Source organism: Lepus europaeus, chromosome 20 (assembly GCF_033115175.1).
Source record: "Lepus europaeus isolate LE1 chromosome 20, mLepTim1.pri, whole genome shotgun sequence".
Lineage (NCBI taxonomy): Eukaryota > Metazoa > Chordata > Mammalia > Lagomorpha > Leporidae > Lepus > Lepus europaeus.
The window spans coordinates 38,968,796-38,986,891 of record NC_084846.1 but is presented as its reverse complement, the minus strand read 5'-3'; the positions used below and the strand labels follow the sequence as shown (position 1 = coordinate 38,986,891).

Below are 18,096 nucleotides of genomic sequence, written 5' to 3'. Positions count from 1 at the left end.
GTCCTCTTTCTTTACAATAGGCACATTGATCTCTTTCCACCCGAGGCTTTCGTTTGTCTCCCAAGTCCCTATTCTGTCCTGGTCTACTCCTTTCTATATCCTGCACTACGGTGGCCAAAATTCTACTAAGCTCTCGATTACGTCTTTTGTCTCTTCTGTCTTCCCTTTCCTCCTGCTCCTTGCGGATCCTTTCCTCCTTCTCCTCTCGGGTCTCCCTTTTGTTGTAAATCCTTTCTGCCTCCTTTATTAAATCTTGTATAGTATACCCCTGAAGCCCCTCTAGCCGCTACAATTTATTGCGGATGTCCGGCGCTGACTGTCCTATAAAGGACATGATTACATCTCCCTGCCGGTCCTCTGCCAGGGGGTCAAACGGGGTGTACATACGGTAGGCTTCCATTAATCTTTCTAGGAAGCCTGCCGGCGTTTCCTCAGCCCCCTGTACTACTGCACGTACCTTGGCCAAATTGGTGGGGCGCTTTCCAGCCCCTCTGAGACCCGCAAGGAGAATCTGGCGATAAAGACGAAGTCGCTCCCTACCAGCAACGGTGGTATAGTCCCAATCAGGACGGGTTGAGGGAAACGCCTCCTCGATTTCGTTTAGCAGTAGGGTCGGTCGGCCATCTGCTCCAGGGACGTTTTTCCGTGCCTCAAGGTAAACACGCTGCTTTTCCTCAGTAGTGAGGAGGGTCTGCAGAAGCTGCTGACAATCATCCCAGGTGGGCTGATGAGTCAATAAAATTGACTCGATCAGCCCAGTCAGAGCCTGGGGGTCCTGAGAGAAAGAGGGGTTATGGGTTTTCCAATTGTAAAGATCGGAAGCAGAAAATGGCCAGTACTGCATCTGGCCAGCCACCGAGCGAAGAGGAAAAGCCTGCGAATTCCAGACGCTTCCCGAGCCCCCTGCCTGCCCCCGACGGAGGCGCAGGCGGCTGGAGGGCGGGGAAGGCGCTGAGACTTCTTCCCCTGCCCTCGTGGCATCAGGGGGTGGTGCAGAAGGTTGCACATCCCGCTCTGGTTGTTGTGGGAGTTCTTGCGGGGGAGAGTCAAAGAGCAGAAAGTCCTGATCAGCCGGAAGAACCGGTGGCTTGTCAGGTTTTGAATCTCGAATCTCCTTCAGAGGGTATAGGGAGGAGGTTGGCACAACCGGGATAGGAGGAGGGGGTAACGGGGTCCGTATGGGCTCCGTCGAGAAGGAGAAGGGTTCTACCCAGGGAGGGGGATTACGTGAAAGATCCTCCCACGTAGTAATGTAGGGCACCTGATCAGGGTGTCCATTGGATCCTGGCTGAAAGACCCGCGCCTTAATCTGTAAAATAATATCGAGGTTAAAAGTGCCGTTCCTTGGCCAGCCGACCTCGAAGGCCGGCCATTCTGAGGAACAGAATTTTGCCCATTGTTTCCTTTTAATCTCCACTGAGAGGTGGCGCGCGCGTTCTCGAACGTCCTTCCAGTGATCTAGAGTGAGACTTAAAGGGGTGGTTATTTGTTGACCCATGTGTGCAAGGATTTTAGCCCAAACAAAAAGAACAGCCAATGCACAAACATATACAATAAGCAAGACAAACCCCATGGCTTGCGCTAATTTTGGGAGCGGCTACCTGACCAGCCCTCCCCGGGAAGGAGGGAGACTTGGTCTCCGACCCACCTCCAGACCACCCCGAGTGCGTCTTCCGGGGGAACAGACCGAGGGTTTCCCCTCATACCCCGGAGCGTCCTCCGGGGAACGGACCAGGGGTTGCTGGGCACGCCTGCCTCCCCCACTGGTCCAGAACGGACCAGGGGTTGCAGGGCACGCCTGCCTCCCCCACTGGTCCCACAGAGTCAGGTCAGATACTGGCCAGTCAGAATACTTCAGTCAGAATCCAGTCAGAATACTTCAAGACAAAGAACAACAGACAGAAAACACTTAATTATACCTCCAACTGGTCCTGCAGAGAATGGGTCTGAGGGCGACCCCGAGCCCCACGTTGGGCGCCAAAATGTTGGACCTCTCAGTTGTAGAGATGCCCACTTGCTCGAGAGGACGCCCAAAAATCCAGACTCCAGACCAGTTGATGCAAAAAGCATGAGGTATTTATTGTACGTTTGCGCAAACGGGCCCCCACCTAAGGCGGTGAGGAGCCCTGAGCGGCAGTTTCACACAGGTTATATAGAGGGATAATTAGCATACCGGAGAATGCTGAGGAGAGTGCTGAGGGAACCAGCTGAAGAGAATGCTGAGGAGAGTACTGAGGGAACCAGCTGAAGAGAATGCTGAGGAGAGTACTGAGACTCTTCGAAGGGGGAGTGGCAGCTCTGCTCTGGGCATGCCTAGAGGTTCTCTAAAGGGGATAGACTTTTCCTTCCCAGAGAACGTGCCCGCTGGACCCTGGGGAACATCTAACCTCTTAAGAAGCCCCTGATATCTGCCCAGGCCTAGTTTCTTGTCCCTCTCCCCCATAAGGGTCCTTCACTAAAGGGGAAAGAGTTTTTGCCACTAAATTGTGAAAAATATGATAAAAGATATCTTTCACTACCACCCCAATAACTCTTGTTTCTGTCCATGGGATACCTTTTCTCCCAACTGCTCTGCCAGAGTCTCTCCCCAGGCATTTGGCTGGTATTTACTATCCCGTTAGGATGAATTTGGGAAGTGTACAGTGATACCCCTATGGGCGGAATCATATTTTGCTCACCTGGGGTTGAATCAAGGCCTAGCTCAGTTTATTGCCATGAACAGGTGCTCAGTAACCACTAGGTAAATGTCATTTCCTCTGTTAAAGTCAACCTTGGAAGACTCTGCTAATATTCAGGCATTCTGTGTTAATCTTTTGCCTCCTCAAGGGCCAAGAGAGCAACTGCCACAGTTTTTCTCGCTGTAACTCTCCACAGGTTTTCTCCATACTGGTCTCCATGAGGATATAATCCCATCCTCCTCAGGTCCAGAAGGTGTTGCTCATAAGTGTTTGTCTTTCACTGACCAATTCAGCAGGCTTGCAGTGAGTTCATGTACCAAGCATGGTGTGAGGCCTGGGTGTGGAAGAATAAGGCATTGGCTTTGCACTTAAGAAGGGTGATGAGCAGAGGGAGGAAGTCAGAGCAGCATTGATTACCAAGTCATCCCTTGGTACTGGGGGCTGGGGTTGTTCTACATCCAAGGCTTCAACCAACCTCAGTCAAAAATATTCAAGAAACATGTCTCTGTACTAAACACGTACAATGTTTTCCTTGTCATTATCCCCCAAACAATATAGTATAACAACTATGTATATGGCATTTACATTGTATGAGATACAAGTAATCTTTAGATGAGTTAAAATTTCAAGAGTTATGTGGGTTATAAGCAAATACAAGCACTACGTCATTTCCTAAAAGGGACTTGAGTATCTGCAGATTTTGGTATCTTAGAAGGGTCCTGGAGCCACAGACGCTCCAAGGTGACAGTATTTACACCTGGAACAATGGAGAGGAGGGCGCTGAGAACTCTTGGAGGAAGGATGAGATTTCCCAAGGGTGTGGAGGTGGAGGAGGATCTCCATGAGTCACAGGGGCTCATCAGCAAAGCAGCAGAGGTTGGAAATAGCACCGAAAACCAGAGCCTTTCGAGGGGGTAGTGGAAATAAAATGAGTTCACCACAAAGTATGAAGAGAGTATTGTGCTAACTTTTGATTTTCCAAATATTCAGCATCTCAAAGACTCACCACTTAAGGGAAACTGAAGCAACACAATAACCCACAATGGTTTTTGTGTTGCTTCATCACCTTGTCTCAATTAGAAAAAGGCATCCAATCTGTAAGCACCCCAAGATGCCCCAACCTCATGACATTTATTAATCCTGTCCTCATAATGTGTCTGCAAACTTTCAGGGTGCATCCTCACTGTTCCTATTTGACCTTAGTCATTTAAACCAGCCAGGCTATTTGTCATTTGCTTCTCTCCTCTAAGGTACAGTTTGAAAGCATTTTGGATCATCAAAAACTGCATCAAACAAGGCCTGGAAGTATTATGGTTTTACACCATTTTAATGTGTGCAAAACCAAAACGATAACAGTATCAATCTCAGGTATACAACGCACAGAGAATCTCCTCTACTTGGTATGTGCTACAGGTCTCCTAATTTTACTTCCATATTCCCACCTGCTTTGAGTCCACTCTGGGTGCCTTGGGTCCACAAGTGCTGCAACTCATTGATAAGATGCTGCATGAAGTGACTGTAATGTAGCTCCTCAGCCCAGTATCCCAACATATGAGCTGTGCACTATGACCATTCACTACACAACATGCTTATTTGGTTCAAGGGGCTGTGGGGTACTGATTGTTTCACACAAGAATGAGAGGTGGGACCATGTCCAGAAGTACAGACTGGAAGAGACAGGAGGCAAATTGGCTGAGACAGTGGAACACAGAAGCAATGACAGGTGCATCCACTACTCATTTCCCAGAGAAAACCCCAGAACAGACAACTGAAATGCTACTCAGATGGCCCTGGAGTCAGTTCAGGGCAGTAAACAGCTCGTTTCCACCCTCGGAACTAGGCAGTGTCCCACGTGCTCATAGTTGGACAGGATGAGACTCCTCAGGGAACTTACGACTAACTCCAAACTCTTAAAAATGAAATTCCAGAGACAAGTGTTTGGCTCAGCAATTACATGCTGGTTAAGATGCCCACATCCACTTCAGAGTGCCTGGGTTCCACACCTGGCTCCAGCTGCTGACTGCAGCTGCCTGCCAAGGCAAACCTTGGGAGGCACCTCTGACAGTTTAGCTAGTTGGGTTCCTGCCGCTCAAGTGAGAGATAGGATTGACTTCCTAGGTCTCAGCTTCAGCCTCAGTGGAAGACTATTGTGGGGTAATTGGGGAATAAACCAATGAGTAAGAGTTCTCTCTCTCCACCTTCCCCAACTCCTTCTCCTTTCAAATAAATTTTAGAAAATAAATTAAGTTCCAAAAGGGTAGGTAACCTACTCAAAGTCACAGCATTTGTAAATGGCTGATCCAGTGTTTGGACCCCAACTTTAAGCTCTAAAATTACTCTCTTTTCAACTATACTATCCTGGGTCATTTTAATCATGTTGCAAAAATTACTTATTTTTGTTTGTCAGTTGCAGTTATTCAAACTTATTTAGCTGCACCTACTTAATAGCTAATAATCAGAGACATAAATCAGAGCATAGAATCACTTTAAATGCTGAAAATATTCACACTTGGAAATGTATTTGCTGTATGCGAAATAAAAGTGAAATTGGTTATCTCTGGGTGAGTGGAGTGATGTTTATTATCTCTTTTTGCCACTGCTTTTTTTTCAAATTTTCTAAAATGAGATTGAATTGTTTATATTTTTAAGCTATTTTAAAAATAAATATATATGGAAATGCTTCTCAGACCATAAAGTGCTAATTAAGTATTCGCTCCCAGATTCACTGCAATGTAAGAAAACATTCAAGCATCATGTAGTATATTAAAAACACAAGCACCGGGGCCAGCACTGTGGCTCAGCAGGTTAAAGCCTTGCCCTGAAGCACAGGCATCCCATAGGGGCCCTGGTTCTAGACCCGGCTGCTCCTCTTCCGATCCACCTCTCTGCTATGGTCTGGGAAAGCAGTAGAAGATGGCCCAAATCCTGTGCCCCTGCACCCACATGGGAGACCCGGAAGAAGCTCCAGACTCCTGGCTTTGGATCGGCGCAGCTCGGGCCATTGTAGCCATCTGGGGAGTGAACCAGCAGATGGAAGACCTCTCTCTCTATCTCTACCTCTCTCTATAACTCTTTCAAATAAATAAAAAAAAAATAAGCACTGAACCCTGATAGTTGATGATGATCCAGGCACCAGCAAGGCTATTACAGCCCAGTGAGACTGCGGTCAGCACCATCTCAAATGGGTGAGCCCCTCTTTGCTCAGAGAGGAGACAGTAGCAGAGGCCAAAGCACCATCAGACACTGCAGGATTTAGAAATGCAGTCATCTTTCATTTCTTCATAAGAAATGTCTCTCTTAATAAAAGCTTTTATTTATTTCTGTCTAGAAATGCCAAGTTCCATTGATCATATCTTTTATCAGCTACCTTCTCTCCAAGGAAGTCCTGGTGGGAATTTGACTTTAAATGACACTTAACACATTAGGGCATATTTTCAAGCAGTGTGCTTTGTAGCTGTGAGGTACACAAATATTTTACAATGTGTTACGACTTTAAAGGCACACTCAGTTGCACTATTATCTCATTTGACCATAACAGAAACCCTACAGGAAACAATTACCTACTTCACAGGGAGGAAACCAAGGCTCAGCAAACCAGGATGCTAAATGCGTGATTACAGGTTTAAGACTCAATCCCAGGTTTTCTAATTCCAAATGCCTGAAAATTTCCACAACCTTTCCAAAATTTTGACATAAGGCATGAGAATGTGTAGGATTCTGTTTGTAATGATGCCATCTATTGCAGAAGGGAGAAAACTGGGGGAGGCTCTTTTCCTTGTACTACCTCATTTAAATATCACTTTTTTTTCTTTTTTTGTTTGTTTTTTGAATTTTAGCTCCCACATATAAAAAAGAAAGAAATGTTTGTGTATATTAGTATTGCTACAAATATAGGTTTGTAAAATTTTGTTTTGGGGCTGGCACAGTCTCATGGTAGGTTAAAGCCACAGCCCCAGCATCACAGATGAGCACTGGTTAGAGTCCCAGCAGCTCCACTTCTGATCCAGCTTCCTGCTGATGTGCCTGGGAGAGCAGTGGAGGATGGTTCAAGTCCGTAGGCCCCTGCACCCATGTGGGAGACCTGGAAGAAGCTCCTGGCTCCTGGCTTTAGATCTGGCCATTGTGGCCAATTGGGGAGTGAACCAATGGATGGAAGACTTCTCTCTCTCTTTCTATCTCTCCTCTCCCTCTCTCTCTCTCTCTCTCTAAGTAACTCTGCCTTTCAAATACATAAAATAAATCTTTTAGAAAAAAACCAAAAACTTTGTTTTATACCTTTGTCAAACTGATGCTTAAAAATGTTATACTACTATGGTTTTAATGATCTGTGATTATTTAACATTTATTGTATATGGGTGAAATGGTCATTTTTCCATTCAATTAATGTTTACAGCCATCATCTGTATTCCTACTAAACTAGGGTCATTTTTGCTTTTAACTTGTCAAACTTCTTATTTGGTGAAGTATCAAGCCTTTTTTAATGTAATGTAAATTTAAAATGTTATTTCAAGGGGGGCGGAGCCAAGATGGCGGATAGTGAGGACGTGTGCCTTAGTTTGGGAAAATAAACTTTCATAAAAGTGGAACTACTGTAGCCTCAGGAAAAGACTCAAGAAAAAAAACTGCAGAGGAAACGCTTCCGGATCTTGTGGATGAGACACAGGACTTACAGGGAACCCACCGCGTGGAAAACCAACCGAGACAAGCCGAGCGGCAGCTGCGGGAGCGGAGCCAGAGCCACAGAATCTCGCCAGCGCGGGAACGGAGGACGGTAAGACAAAGACCTGAGAAGTCCGAGACATTGGGGGGAGGGGGAACAGAGGCCTCTCCCTTCACTCACCAAGCAAAACAAAGAGCACCGCGATTTTACATATGTAAAGCTCAGCCAAACTCAGTATCTTTAGCGAAACTGGAGAACACATTGAGGGCTGCATAAAGTCTGTGTATGGTCCCAGGGGTAGATCAAACGAATACTCACAGAGGCTAGATTTCAACTACCCTCAACTCCACTCCCAACTGAGTCAAAAGAAAAAAAAAAAAAAAAAGAGAGAGAGAGAGAGAGCATCCCAGCAAGGAGCAAGTATTCTGGGAGAGTCGCTCTTTACACAGCCTTAAACCTCAAGAAACAAGCATAGCTCTCTGGCCACACCCATCACAGCCCCTAAGGCTCCAACAAAACAGACAGCTCACTTAGAGGCATAGTATAACGAGAGAAAAAAAAAAAAACAAAAACACCACAAATTATCTCTAACATGCCAAGCAAGAAACATAGAAGCGGAGGTACCAAAGATAAGGATAGCACTATGACGCCCCCAAGTGAACAAGACACGCCAATGCAAGATTATGAAGATAAAGAGTTAGAGCAAATGCACGAAGCAGATTGCAAAAATTTCATAAGAACATTAAGAAGTTCTCAAAAACAAATTCTTGAACTACAGAAATCCTTAATGGACAAGATAGAAAATCTCTCCCGTGAAAATGAAATATTAAGGAGGAATCAAAATGAAATGAAAAAATTAGTGGAACAGGAAACTGCGATACTGGCAAAAAACATCAATGAAATGAAGAACTCAATAGATCAAATGGCAAACACATTAGAGAGCCTTAAAAACAGAATGGATGAAGCAGAAGAGAGAATATCGGAATTAGAAGACAGAGAACAGGAAAGGAAACAGTCAAATCAAAGAAAAGAAGAAGAAATCAGAAATCTAAAAAATACTGTCAGGAATCTACAGGATACTATTAAAAAACCCAACATTCGGGTTCTAGGTGTTCCTGAAGGCATGGAAAGGGAGAAAGGATTAGAAGGCCTTTTTAGTGAGATACTAGCAGAAAATTTCCCAGGTTTGGAGAAGGACAGAGACATCCTAGTACAGGAAGCTCAGAGAACCCCTAATAAACATGATCAAAAGAGATCCTCACCACGACACGTCGTAATCAAACTCACCACAGTGAAACACAAAGAAAAGATCCTAAAATGTGCAAGAGAGAAACGCCAGATTACTCTCAGAGGATCTCCAATTAGACTTACAGCTGATTTCTCATCAGAAACCCTACAAGCCAGGAGAGAATGGCGAGATATAGCCCAGGTACTAAGAGAGAAAAACTGCCAGCCCAGAATATTATATCCTGCAAAGCTCTCATTTGTGAATGAAGGTGAAATTAAGACCTTTCACAGCAAACAGAAATTGAAAGAATTTGTCGCCACTCGTCCAGCCCTGCAAACGATGCTTAAAGATGTGTTACATACAGAAACACAGAAACACGGTCACCAATATGAAAGAAAGTAAAGGAAGGAAACCTCAGAGCAAAAGATCACAGGAATCTCAAACCAGATATTAGAAAATATCTTTGGCAAATGGCAGGGCAAAGTTACTCCTTCTCAATAGTCACATTGAATGTTAATGGCTTGAACTGTCCAGTTAAAAGACACCGATTGGCCGATTGGGTTAAGGAACAAAACCCATCCTTTTGCTGCTTACAAGAAACCCATCTATCCAACAATGATCCATACAGGCTGAGAGTGAAAGGCTGGAAAAAGATATACCATGCCAACAGAAATGAAAAGAGAGCGGGCGTAGCCATCTTAATATCGGACAACATAAACTTTACCACAAAGACTGTTAGGAGAGACAAAGAGGGGCACTATATAATGATTAAGGGATCCATTCAACAGGAAGATATAACGATTCTCAACGTATATGCACCTAATTACAGGGCACCAGCTTATTTAAAAGACTTGTTAAGGGACTTAAAGGGAGACTTAGACCCCAATACAATAGTACTGGGGGACTTCAATACTCCACTCTCAGAGATAGACAGATCAACAGTACAGAAGATCAACAAGGAGACAGTAGCTTTAAATGACACTATAGCCCAAATGGATCTAACAGACATCTACAGAACATTTCATCCTACATCTAAGGACTTTACATTCTTCTCAGCAGTACATGGAACCCTCTCTAGGATTGACCACATACTAGGCCATAAAGCAAGTCTCAGCAAATTCAAAAGAATTAGAATCATACCATGCAGCTTCTCAGACCACAAAGGAATGAAATTGGAAATTGGCAACTCAGGAATCCCTAGAGCACGTGCAAACACATGGAGATTGAACAACATGCTCCTGAATGAACAATGGGTCATAGAAGAAATTAAAAGAGAAATCAAAAATTTTCTGGAAGTAAATGAGGATAACAGCACAACATACCAAAACCTATGGGATACAACAAAAGCAGTGTTAAGAGGAAAGTTTATATCAATAGGTGCCTACATCAAGAAATTGGAAAGGCACCAAATAGATGAGCTTTCAAGCCATCTCAAGGATCTAGAAAATCTGCAGCAAACCAAACCCAAACCCAGTAGGAGAAGAGAAATAATTAAAATCAGAGAAGAAATCAACAGGATTGAATCCAAAAAAACATTACAAAAAATCAGCCAAACGAGGAGCTGGTTTTTTGAAAAAATAAACAAAATTGACACCCCATTGGCCCAACTCACTAAAAAAAGAAGAGAAAAGACCCAAATCAATAGGATCAGAGATGAAATGGGAAACGTAACAACAGACGCCACAGAAATAAAAAGAATCATCAGAAATTACTACAAGGACTTGTATGCCAGCAAACAGGGAAATCTATCAGAAATGGACAGATTCTTGGACACATACAACCTCCCTAAATTGAGCCAGGAAGACATAGAAAACCTAAACAGACCAATAACTGACACAGAAATTGAAACAGTAATAAAGGCCCTCCCAACAAAGAAAAGCCCAGGGCCAGACGGATTCACTGCTGAGTTCTACCAGACATTTAGAGAAGAACTAACTCCAATTCTTCTCAAACTATTCAGAGCAATCGAAAAAGAGGGAATCCTCCCAAATTCTTTCTATGACGCAACCATCACCTTAATTCCTAAGCCAGAAAGAGAAGCAACATTGAAAGAAAATTACAGACCAATATCCCTGATGAACATAGATGCAAAAATTCTCAATAAAATTCTGGCCAATAGAATGCAACAACACATCAGAAAGATCATCCACCCAGACCAAGTGGGATTCATCCCTGGTATGCAGGGATGGTTCAACATTCGCAAAACAATCAATGTAATACACTACATTAACAGACTGCAGAAGAAAAACCATATGATTCTCTCAATAGACGCAGAGAAAGCATTTGATAAAATACAACACCCTTTCATGATGAAAACTCTAAGCAAACTGGGCATGGAAGGAACATTCCTTAATACAATCAAAGCAATATATGAAAAACCCACGGCCAACCTCCTATTGAATGGGGAAAAGTTGGAAGCATTTCCACTGAAATCTGGTACCAGACAGGGATGCCCTCTCTCACCACTGCTATTCAATATAGTTCTGGAAGTTTTGGCCAGAGCTATTAGGCAAGAAAAAGAAATTAAAGGGATACAAATCGGGAAGGACGAACTCAAACTATCCCTCTTTGCAGATGATATGATTCTTTATTTAGGGGACCCAAAGAACTCTACTAAGAGACTGCTGGAACTCATCGAAGAGTTTGGCAAAGTAGCAGGATATAAAATCAATGCACAAAAATCAACAGCCTTTGTATACACAGGCAATGCCACGGCTGAGGAAGAACTTCTAAAATCAATCCCATTCACAATAGCTACAAAAACAATCAAATACCTTGGAATAAACTTAACCAAGGACATTAAAGATCTCTATGATGAAAACTACAAAACCTTACAGAAAGAAATAGAAGAGGATACCAAAAAATGGAGAAATCTTCCATGCTCATGGATTGGAAGAATCAATATCATCAAAATGTCTATCCTCCCAAAAGCAATTTATACATTCAATGCAATACCCATCAAGATCCCGAAGACCTTCTTCTCAGATCTAGAAAAAATGATGCTGAAATTCATATGGAGACACAGAAGACCTCGAATAGCCAAAGCAATCCTGTACAACAAAAACAAAGCCGGAGGCATCACAATACCTGATTTTAGGACATACTACAGGGCAGTTGTTATCAAAACAGCATGGTACTGGTACAGAAACAGATGGATAGACCAATGGAACAGAATAGAAACACCAGAAATCAATCCAAACATCTACAGCCAACTTATATTTGACCAAAGATCCAAATCTAATCCCTGGAATAAGGACAGTCTATTCAATAAATGGTGCTGGGAAAATTGGATTTCCACATGCAGAAGCTTGAAGCAAGACCCATACCTATCACCTTACACAAAAATTCACTCAACATGGATTAAAGACTTAAATCTACGACCCGAAACCATCAAATTATTAGAGAGCATTGGAGAAACCCTGCAAGATATAGGCACAGGCAAAGACTTCCTGGAAAATACTCCAACAGCACAGGCAGTCAAAACCAAAATTAACATTTGGGATTGCATCAAATTGAGAAGTTTCTGTACTTCGAAAGAAACAGTCAGGAAAGTGAAGAGGCAACCAACAGAATGGGAAAAAATATTCGCAAACTACACTACAGATAAAGGATTGATAACTAGAATCTACAAAGAAATCAAGAAAATCCACAACAACAAAACAAACAACCCACTTAAGAGATGGGCCAAGGACCTCAATAGACATTTTTCGAAAGAGGAAATCCAAATGGCCAACAGACACATGAAAAAATGTTCAAGATCACTAGCAATCAGAGAAATGCAAATCAAAACCACAATGAGGTTCCATCTCACCCTGGTGAGAATAGCTCACATTCAGAAATCTACCAACAACAGATGCTGGAGAGGATGTGGGGAAAAAGGGACACTAACCCACTGTTGGTGGGAATGCAAACTGGTTAAGCCACTATGGAAGTCTGTCTGGAGATTCCTCAGAAACCTGAACATAACCCTACCATACAACCCAGCCATCCCACTCCTTGGAATTTACCCAAAGGAATTTAATTTGGCAAATAAAAAAGCCATCTGCACATTAATGTTTATTGCAGCTCAATTCACAATAGCTAAGACCTGGAACCAACCCAAATGCCCATCAACAGTAGACTGGATAAAGAAATTGTGGGACATGTACTCCATAGAATACTATACAGCAGTAAGAAACAATGAAACCCAGTCATTTGCAACAAGATGGAGCAATCTGGAAAACATCATGCTGAGTGAATTGAGCCAGTCCCAAAGAGAGAAATATCATTTGTTTTCCCTGATCGGTGACAACTGAGCGCCAAAGAGAAAACCTGTTAAGTGAAATGGACACTATAAGCAACAATGAACTGATCAGCTCCTGTCCTGACTTTAGATGTACATTGTAATACTCTATCCTTTTTAGTATTTGTTGTTGTTGTTGTTGTTCTAGTACTATTGGTTGAACTCAGTAATTAACACACAATTATTCTCAGGTGTTTAAATTTTAACTGAAAAGTGATCCCTGTTAAATCTAAGAGTGGAAAAAGAGAGGGAGGAAATGAACAATTAGGAACATGCTCAAGCTGACTGGCCGTAAATGGTGGAGTCAGAAATGTGCAGGGGATTCCAACACAATTCCATCAAGATGGCATGTACCAATGCCATCGCACTAGTCCAAGTAATCAATTTCAGCTCACAATTGATAGCTCCGATAGGTCTAAGAGTCAAAGAGATCACACAAACAAGACAAGTATCTCCTAATACTAACTGATAGAATCAAAAAGGGAGAGAAAGATCCAACATGGGAAGTGGGATACACAGCAGACTCATAGGATGGCAGATGTCCTAGACAGCACTCCGGCCTCAGAATCAGCCCTCAAGGCATTCAGATCTGGCTGAAGAGCCCATGAGAGTATAGCAGGCATGGAAAGCCAAGATATCATGGAAAAAAAAAAAAGACCTAAATGAATGATCTCTGTGAGTGAGATCCCAGTGGAAAGAACGGGGCCTTCAAAGAAGGAGGTACCCTTCTCCGAAGGGAGGAGAGAACCTCCACTTTGACTATGACCCTATCGGAACAATATCAAAGTCAGTGAACTCTAAAGGCTTCCATAGCCCTGGCAACTCATGACTAGAGCCCAGGGAGATTACTGACGCCATGAACAGGAGTGTCAAATTGTTAAGTCAGCAACAGGAGTCACTGTGTACTTACACCCCATGCGGGATCTGTCCCTAATGTGTCGTCTAAAGCCAAGTGATGCTAGGACTGGTACTGAAACAGTATTTTTATACTTTGCGTTTCTGTGTGGGCGCAGACTGATGAGGTCTTTGCTAATTATATACTGAAGTGATCTTCTGTATATAAAGAGAATTGGAAATGAAAAAAAAAAAACAACCTGGTGTTAAAATGGAAATGGCATAGAAAATTAATTATTTTGAAAAAAAAAATTATGTAGGATCTCTGTCTTTAATGTGCTGTACATTGCTATTTAATGCTATAATTAGTAATCCAATGGTAGTTTTTTCACTTGATGTTGCTATATGGGCAAAATGTTGAAATCTTTACCTAGTATATACTAAACTGATCTTCTGTATACAAAGAGAATTGAAAATGAATCTTTACATGAATGGAAGGGGAGAGGGAGCGGGAGGGGGGAGGGTTGCGGGCGGGAGGGAAGTTATGGGAGGGGGGAAACCATTGTAACCCATAAGCTATACTTTGGAAATTTATATTCATTAAATAAAAGTTTAATAAAAAAAAAATAAATAAAATGTTATTTCAAAACTAAAAAGAGAGAGAGAGAGAGAAGGAGGATGGGAGGGAGGAAAGAAGGGAATATCATTATGTTCTTAAAGTTGTACCTACAAGAAGCCAACAGCAGGTAACACCATTGCTTATGGTGCCTGCACCTCATATAGGTGCTGGTTCAAGTCCTGGCTGCTCCACTTCCAATATAGCTGCCTGCTAATGGCCTGGGGAAAGTAGTGAAAAGATGGTTAAGTGTTTGGGCCCCTGCCACCCGTGTGGGAGATCTATAGGAAGCTCCATACCCTTGGCTTTAGCCCGATCCAGGCCTGGCTGTTGCAGCCATCTGAGGAGTGAACCAGTGGACAGAAGATATCTCTCTCTCTGTCTTTCCTCTCTTTATAACTCAGACTTTCAAATAAACAAATAAATGTTTAATAAAAAAAGGATTGTATCTACAAATCACATTGACTCTGTGAAAAACTAATTTAAAAATAAAAATTAATAATAAAAAACTTTAAATAAATATCATTTCCTTCTCTCATTTGATCAGAAAGAAATGGGAATCATGCAAGATTAAATTATTTCCCTAAGGTCGCACAGCTCAAAAGTGGTAAGACTGGACTGATATGTCAAGCCTAGAATTCTGATCCCTCAAATTCACAATCTTCTCACCACACTCATTTCTCACGTGAGCTCACAGTGTTTGTGCTTGCAGTAGATTTTAAAGAGTAACTAGAAGGAAAAGCGCTCTGTATTGGAAAGGGTGGTGTCCTAATGACCCAGTGCTTCCTCTGACCCTCTTTTCTGTGAGACCCAGATGTCCGTGAGGCACTGCTGACATGTCCTTCTGTCCCCTGGCAGGCTGTGTGCTGGTGGTCTCTCTGATTGAACAGCTGGCTCAAGTCCACAACTCTACAGTACAAGCTTCGATGGAGAGACTGTGCAGCTACCTGCCTGGTAAATAGGGAGAGGGCCTTGCTACACAGCGGCTGCTTGTTTACACCAAGCATACGCTATGGCGTGGAATCTGATGGTGCTGTTTCTGTGGGTTGGTTGATATTCTTATGGGACTCATTAAAATTAAACAAGCAAAAAAAAAATCCTAAGCAGTTTCTTTTTCAACATTCATTTTCCATCACAACAGAATGAAACTTCTGTGGACATTTATGGAATAAAATGATGAATGGTGGATTGTTTTTTCATGTGTCACATTCATAATGATTTTCCCACTTGGTGCACCATTGCCTTAAGTATAGAAGTCAAAACAATGACTTGTTAACTTGTATACTCATGTCCAGTAACACGCATACCACTACCACCATGGAGATTTAGGCTGGGCTGACAACCCATTTCAAAACCCCACATTAGAAAATAAACTGGAGGCCGGCGCCACAGCTCAGTTGGCTAATCCTCTGCCTGCGGCGCTGGCACCCCAGGTTCTAGTCCCAGTTGGGGCGCCGGTTCTGTCCTGGTTGCTCCTCTTCCAGTCCAGCTCTCTGCTGTGGCCCAGGATGGCAGTGGAGGATGGCCCAAGTGCTTGGGCTCTGCACCCACGTGGGAGACCAGGAAGAAGCACCTGGCTCCTGGCTTCGGATCGGCACAGTGCGCCGGCCACAGCATGCCGGCTGCAGCGACCATTTGGGGGGTGAACCAACGGCAAAGGAAGACCTTTCTCTCTGTCTCTTTCTCTCTCACTGTCTAACTCTGCCTGTCAAAAAAAAAAAAAAAAAAAAAGAAACTGGAGCATTCCTTTGAATTCATCTAGATCTCAGTAAAGTCTCTCATCTATCCCACAAAAGGAAGAACTGATTGATGTTTAAAACAAGTATATTTACTTTTCAGTCTCAGCAAAAAGAAAATATTAACTCTTTTTTTATGTAATACTGTTATTGTGATCATAACAAATAAATTTTGAAAATCAAACACTCATTGACTTATTGGGAACTTTTATATCAAGGATGCCTGCCTTATTTCTTCTGTTTTTTTTTTTTTAATATTTTATTTATTTATTTGAAAGGTAGAGTTACAGACAGTGAGAGGAAGAGACAGAGAGGAAGGTCTTCCATCCACTGGTTCACTCCCCAAATGGCCACAATTGGTTCACTCCTCAAATGGCCGCAAAGGCCAGAGCTGCACTGATCCAAAGCCAGGAGTCAGATGCTTTTCCTGGTCTCCCCCCGTGGGTGCAGGGGCCCAAGGACTTGGGCCATCTTCTACTGCTTTCCCAGGCCATAGCAGAGAGCTGGATTGGAAGAGGAGCAGCCGGGACTAGAACCAGCACTGCTGGTGCTGCAAGCGGAGGATTAACCTACTGCACCATGGCACCGGCCCCATATTTCTTCTGTTAAGTAAGATAGTTGAACCAATAGTGATTGTATCTCTGACTTTTTTTTTACATATTATACCAATATCACCAAAACATTTTCAGAGAATTTATTGCCTGCAGTCACAATATACATACTCAGGTTAAAATTTTTAAAATGCAAAAATAAAAAGTGGGAGAGGGTAATTCACAGACATGTGAATTTAGTGTCCCAATCTGGCCATTGTTAAGAATCTGGTATATCTCGGCCGGCGCCGTGGCTCACTAGGCTAATCCTCCGCCTTGCGGCGCCGGCACACCGGGTTCTAGTCCCGGTCGGGGCACCGATCCTGTCCCGGTTGCCCCTCTTCCAGGCCAGCTCTCTGCTGTGGCCAGCGAGTGCAGTGGAGGATGGCCCAAGTGCTTGGGCCCTGCACCCCATGGGAGACCAGGATAAGCACCTGGCTCCTGCCATCGGATCAGCGCGGTGCGCTGGCCGCAGCGCGCTACCGCGGCGGCCATTGGAGGGTGAACCAACGGCAAAAAGGAAGACCTTTCTCTCTGTCTCTCTCTCTCACTGTCCACTCTGCCTGTCAAAAATAATAAAAAAAAAAAAAAAAAGAATCTGGTATATCTCATAAAGTTCATGGGAAATGTATGCTATGAAAACCTATGCATGGATTCCAAGATTTTTTTGCAATAAAACAAACTTATCTTTTAATTTAATACCCTTGTCATTTACACTGTACTTTTCCTTTATGAAAACAAAGCATGGCAGATAAACATGAAATATCCTTTGACTTTTTCTACCCCCAGTTCCACTTACCCCCACCTCCCTAGAAGGAACCCTTCACATGGATTTAATGAGAGTCATTTGTAGCTAATTGCCTACTCAGTCATTTATTTATTGAATTCCTAAATAGTGCATAATTTTATTCTGTTGGTGATCTTTAAAAAATATTCTCTTGGTAAAAAAAGACAAATGTAGTAAACCATGCAAAGCAAGTGCATAGCTTTTTTAGTTATTGAAAGGTGAGCACCCTAATAAATATAGCCCAGGTCAAGGAAGAAGATAGGCAGGCTTTCCAGAAGTCCCAGCTTCATCCCATTATAAATCCTCCCTACCACCTCCAACCCCAAATTACAATGTCCTGCACTTTATGGTAATCATCTTCTTGTATTTCTTTATTGTTGTATCATCCAAGTGGGCTTCCCTAGACACCGTAGATCTGCTCAGTTTTTACATTTTAGATGTACCTTTCAGTCTGTTTTAATCTACAAGTTTCCTTTTCACCCCTTCCTTTTCCTTGTAATTTAGTAGAATTTGACCTGTAGTTTCCCACGGTCTGGAATGCGCTGATTGAAATCCTGTGGTGTAATTCAGTGTGTTTCTCTGTGCTCTGTTTTTCCTGAAAATTGACAACTGGATTCAGAGACTTGAGCAGACTCCACCCCAATTCATTTGCAGGATTATTATAGGTGATCCTGTTTTCTTTTAT

At 43.0% G+C, this 18,096-nt stretch overlaps 1 protein-coding gene across 1 annotated transcript in view; it reads left to right on the top strand.

Moving 5' to 3' along the window:
* The window catches only part of AOAH (acyloxyacyl hydrolase), a 208,211-nt gene that overhangs the window by 23,479 nt on the left and 166,636 nt on the right, over positions 1-18,096 (top strand). The window contains exon 2 of the mRNA XM_062178605.1: positions 15,157-15,252. Within this exon, the coding sequence (XP_062034589.1) occupies positions 15,157-15,252 (96 nt within the window). The remainder of the gene's footprint in view (positions 1-15,156; positions 15,253-18,096) is intronic.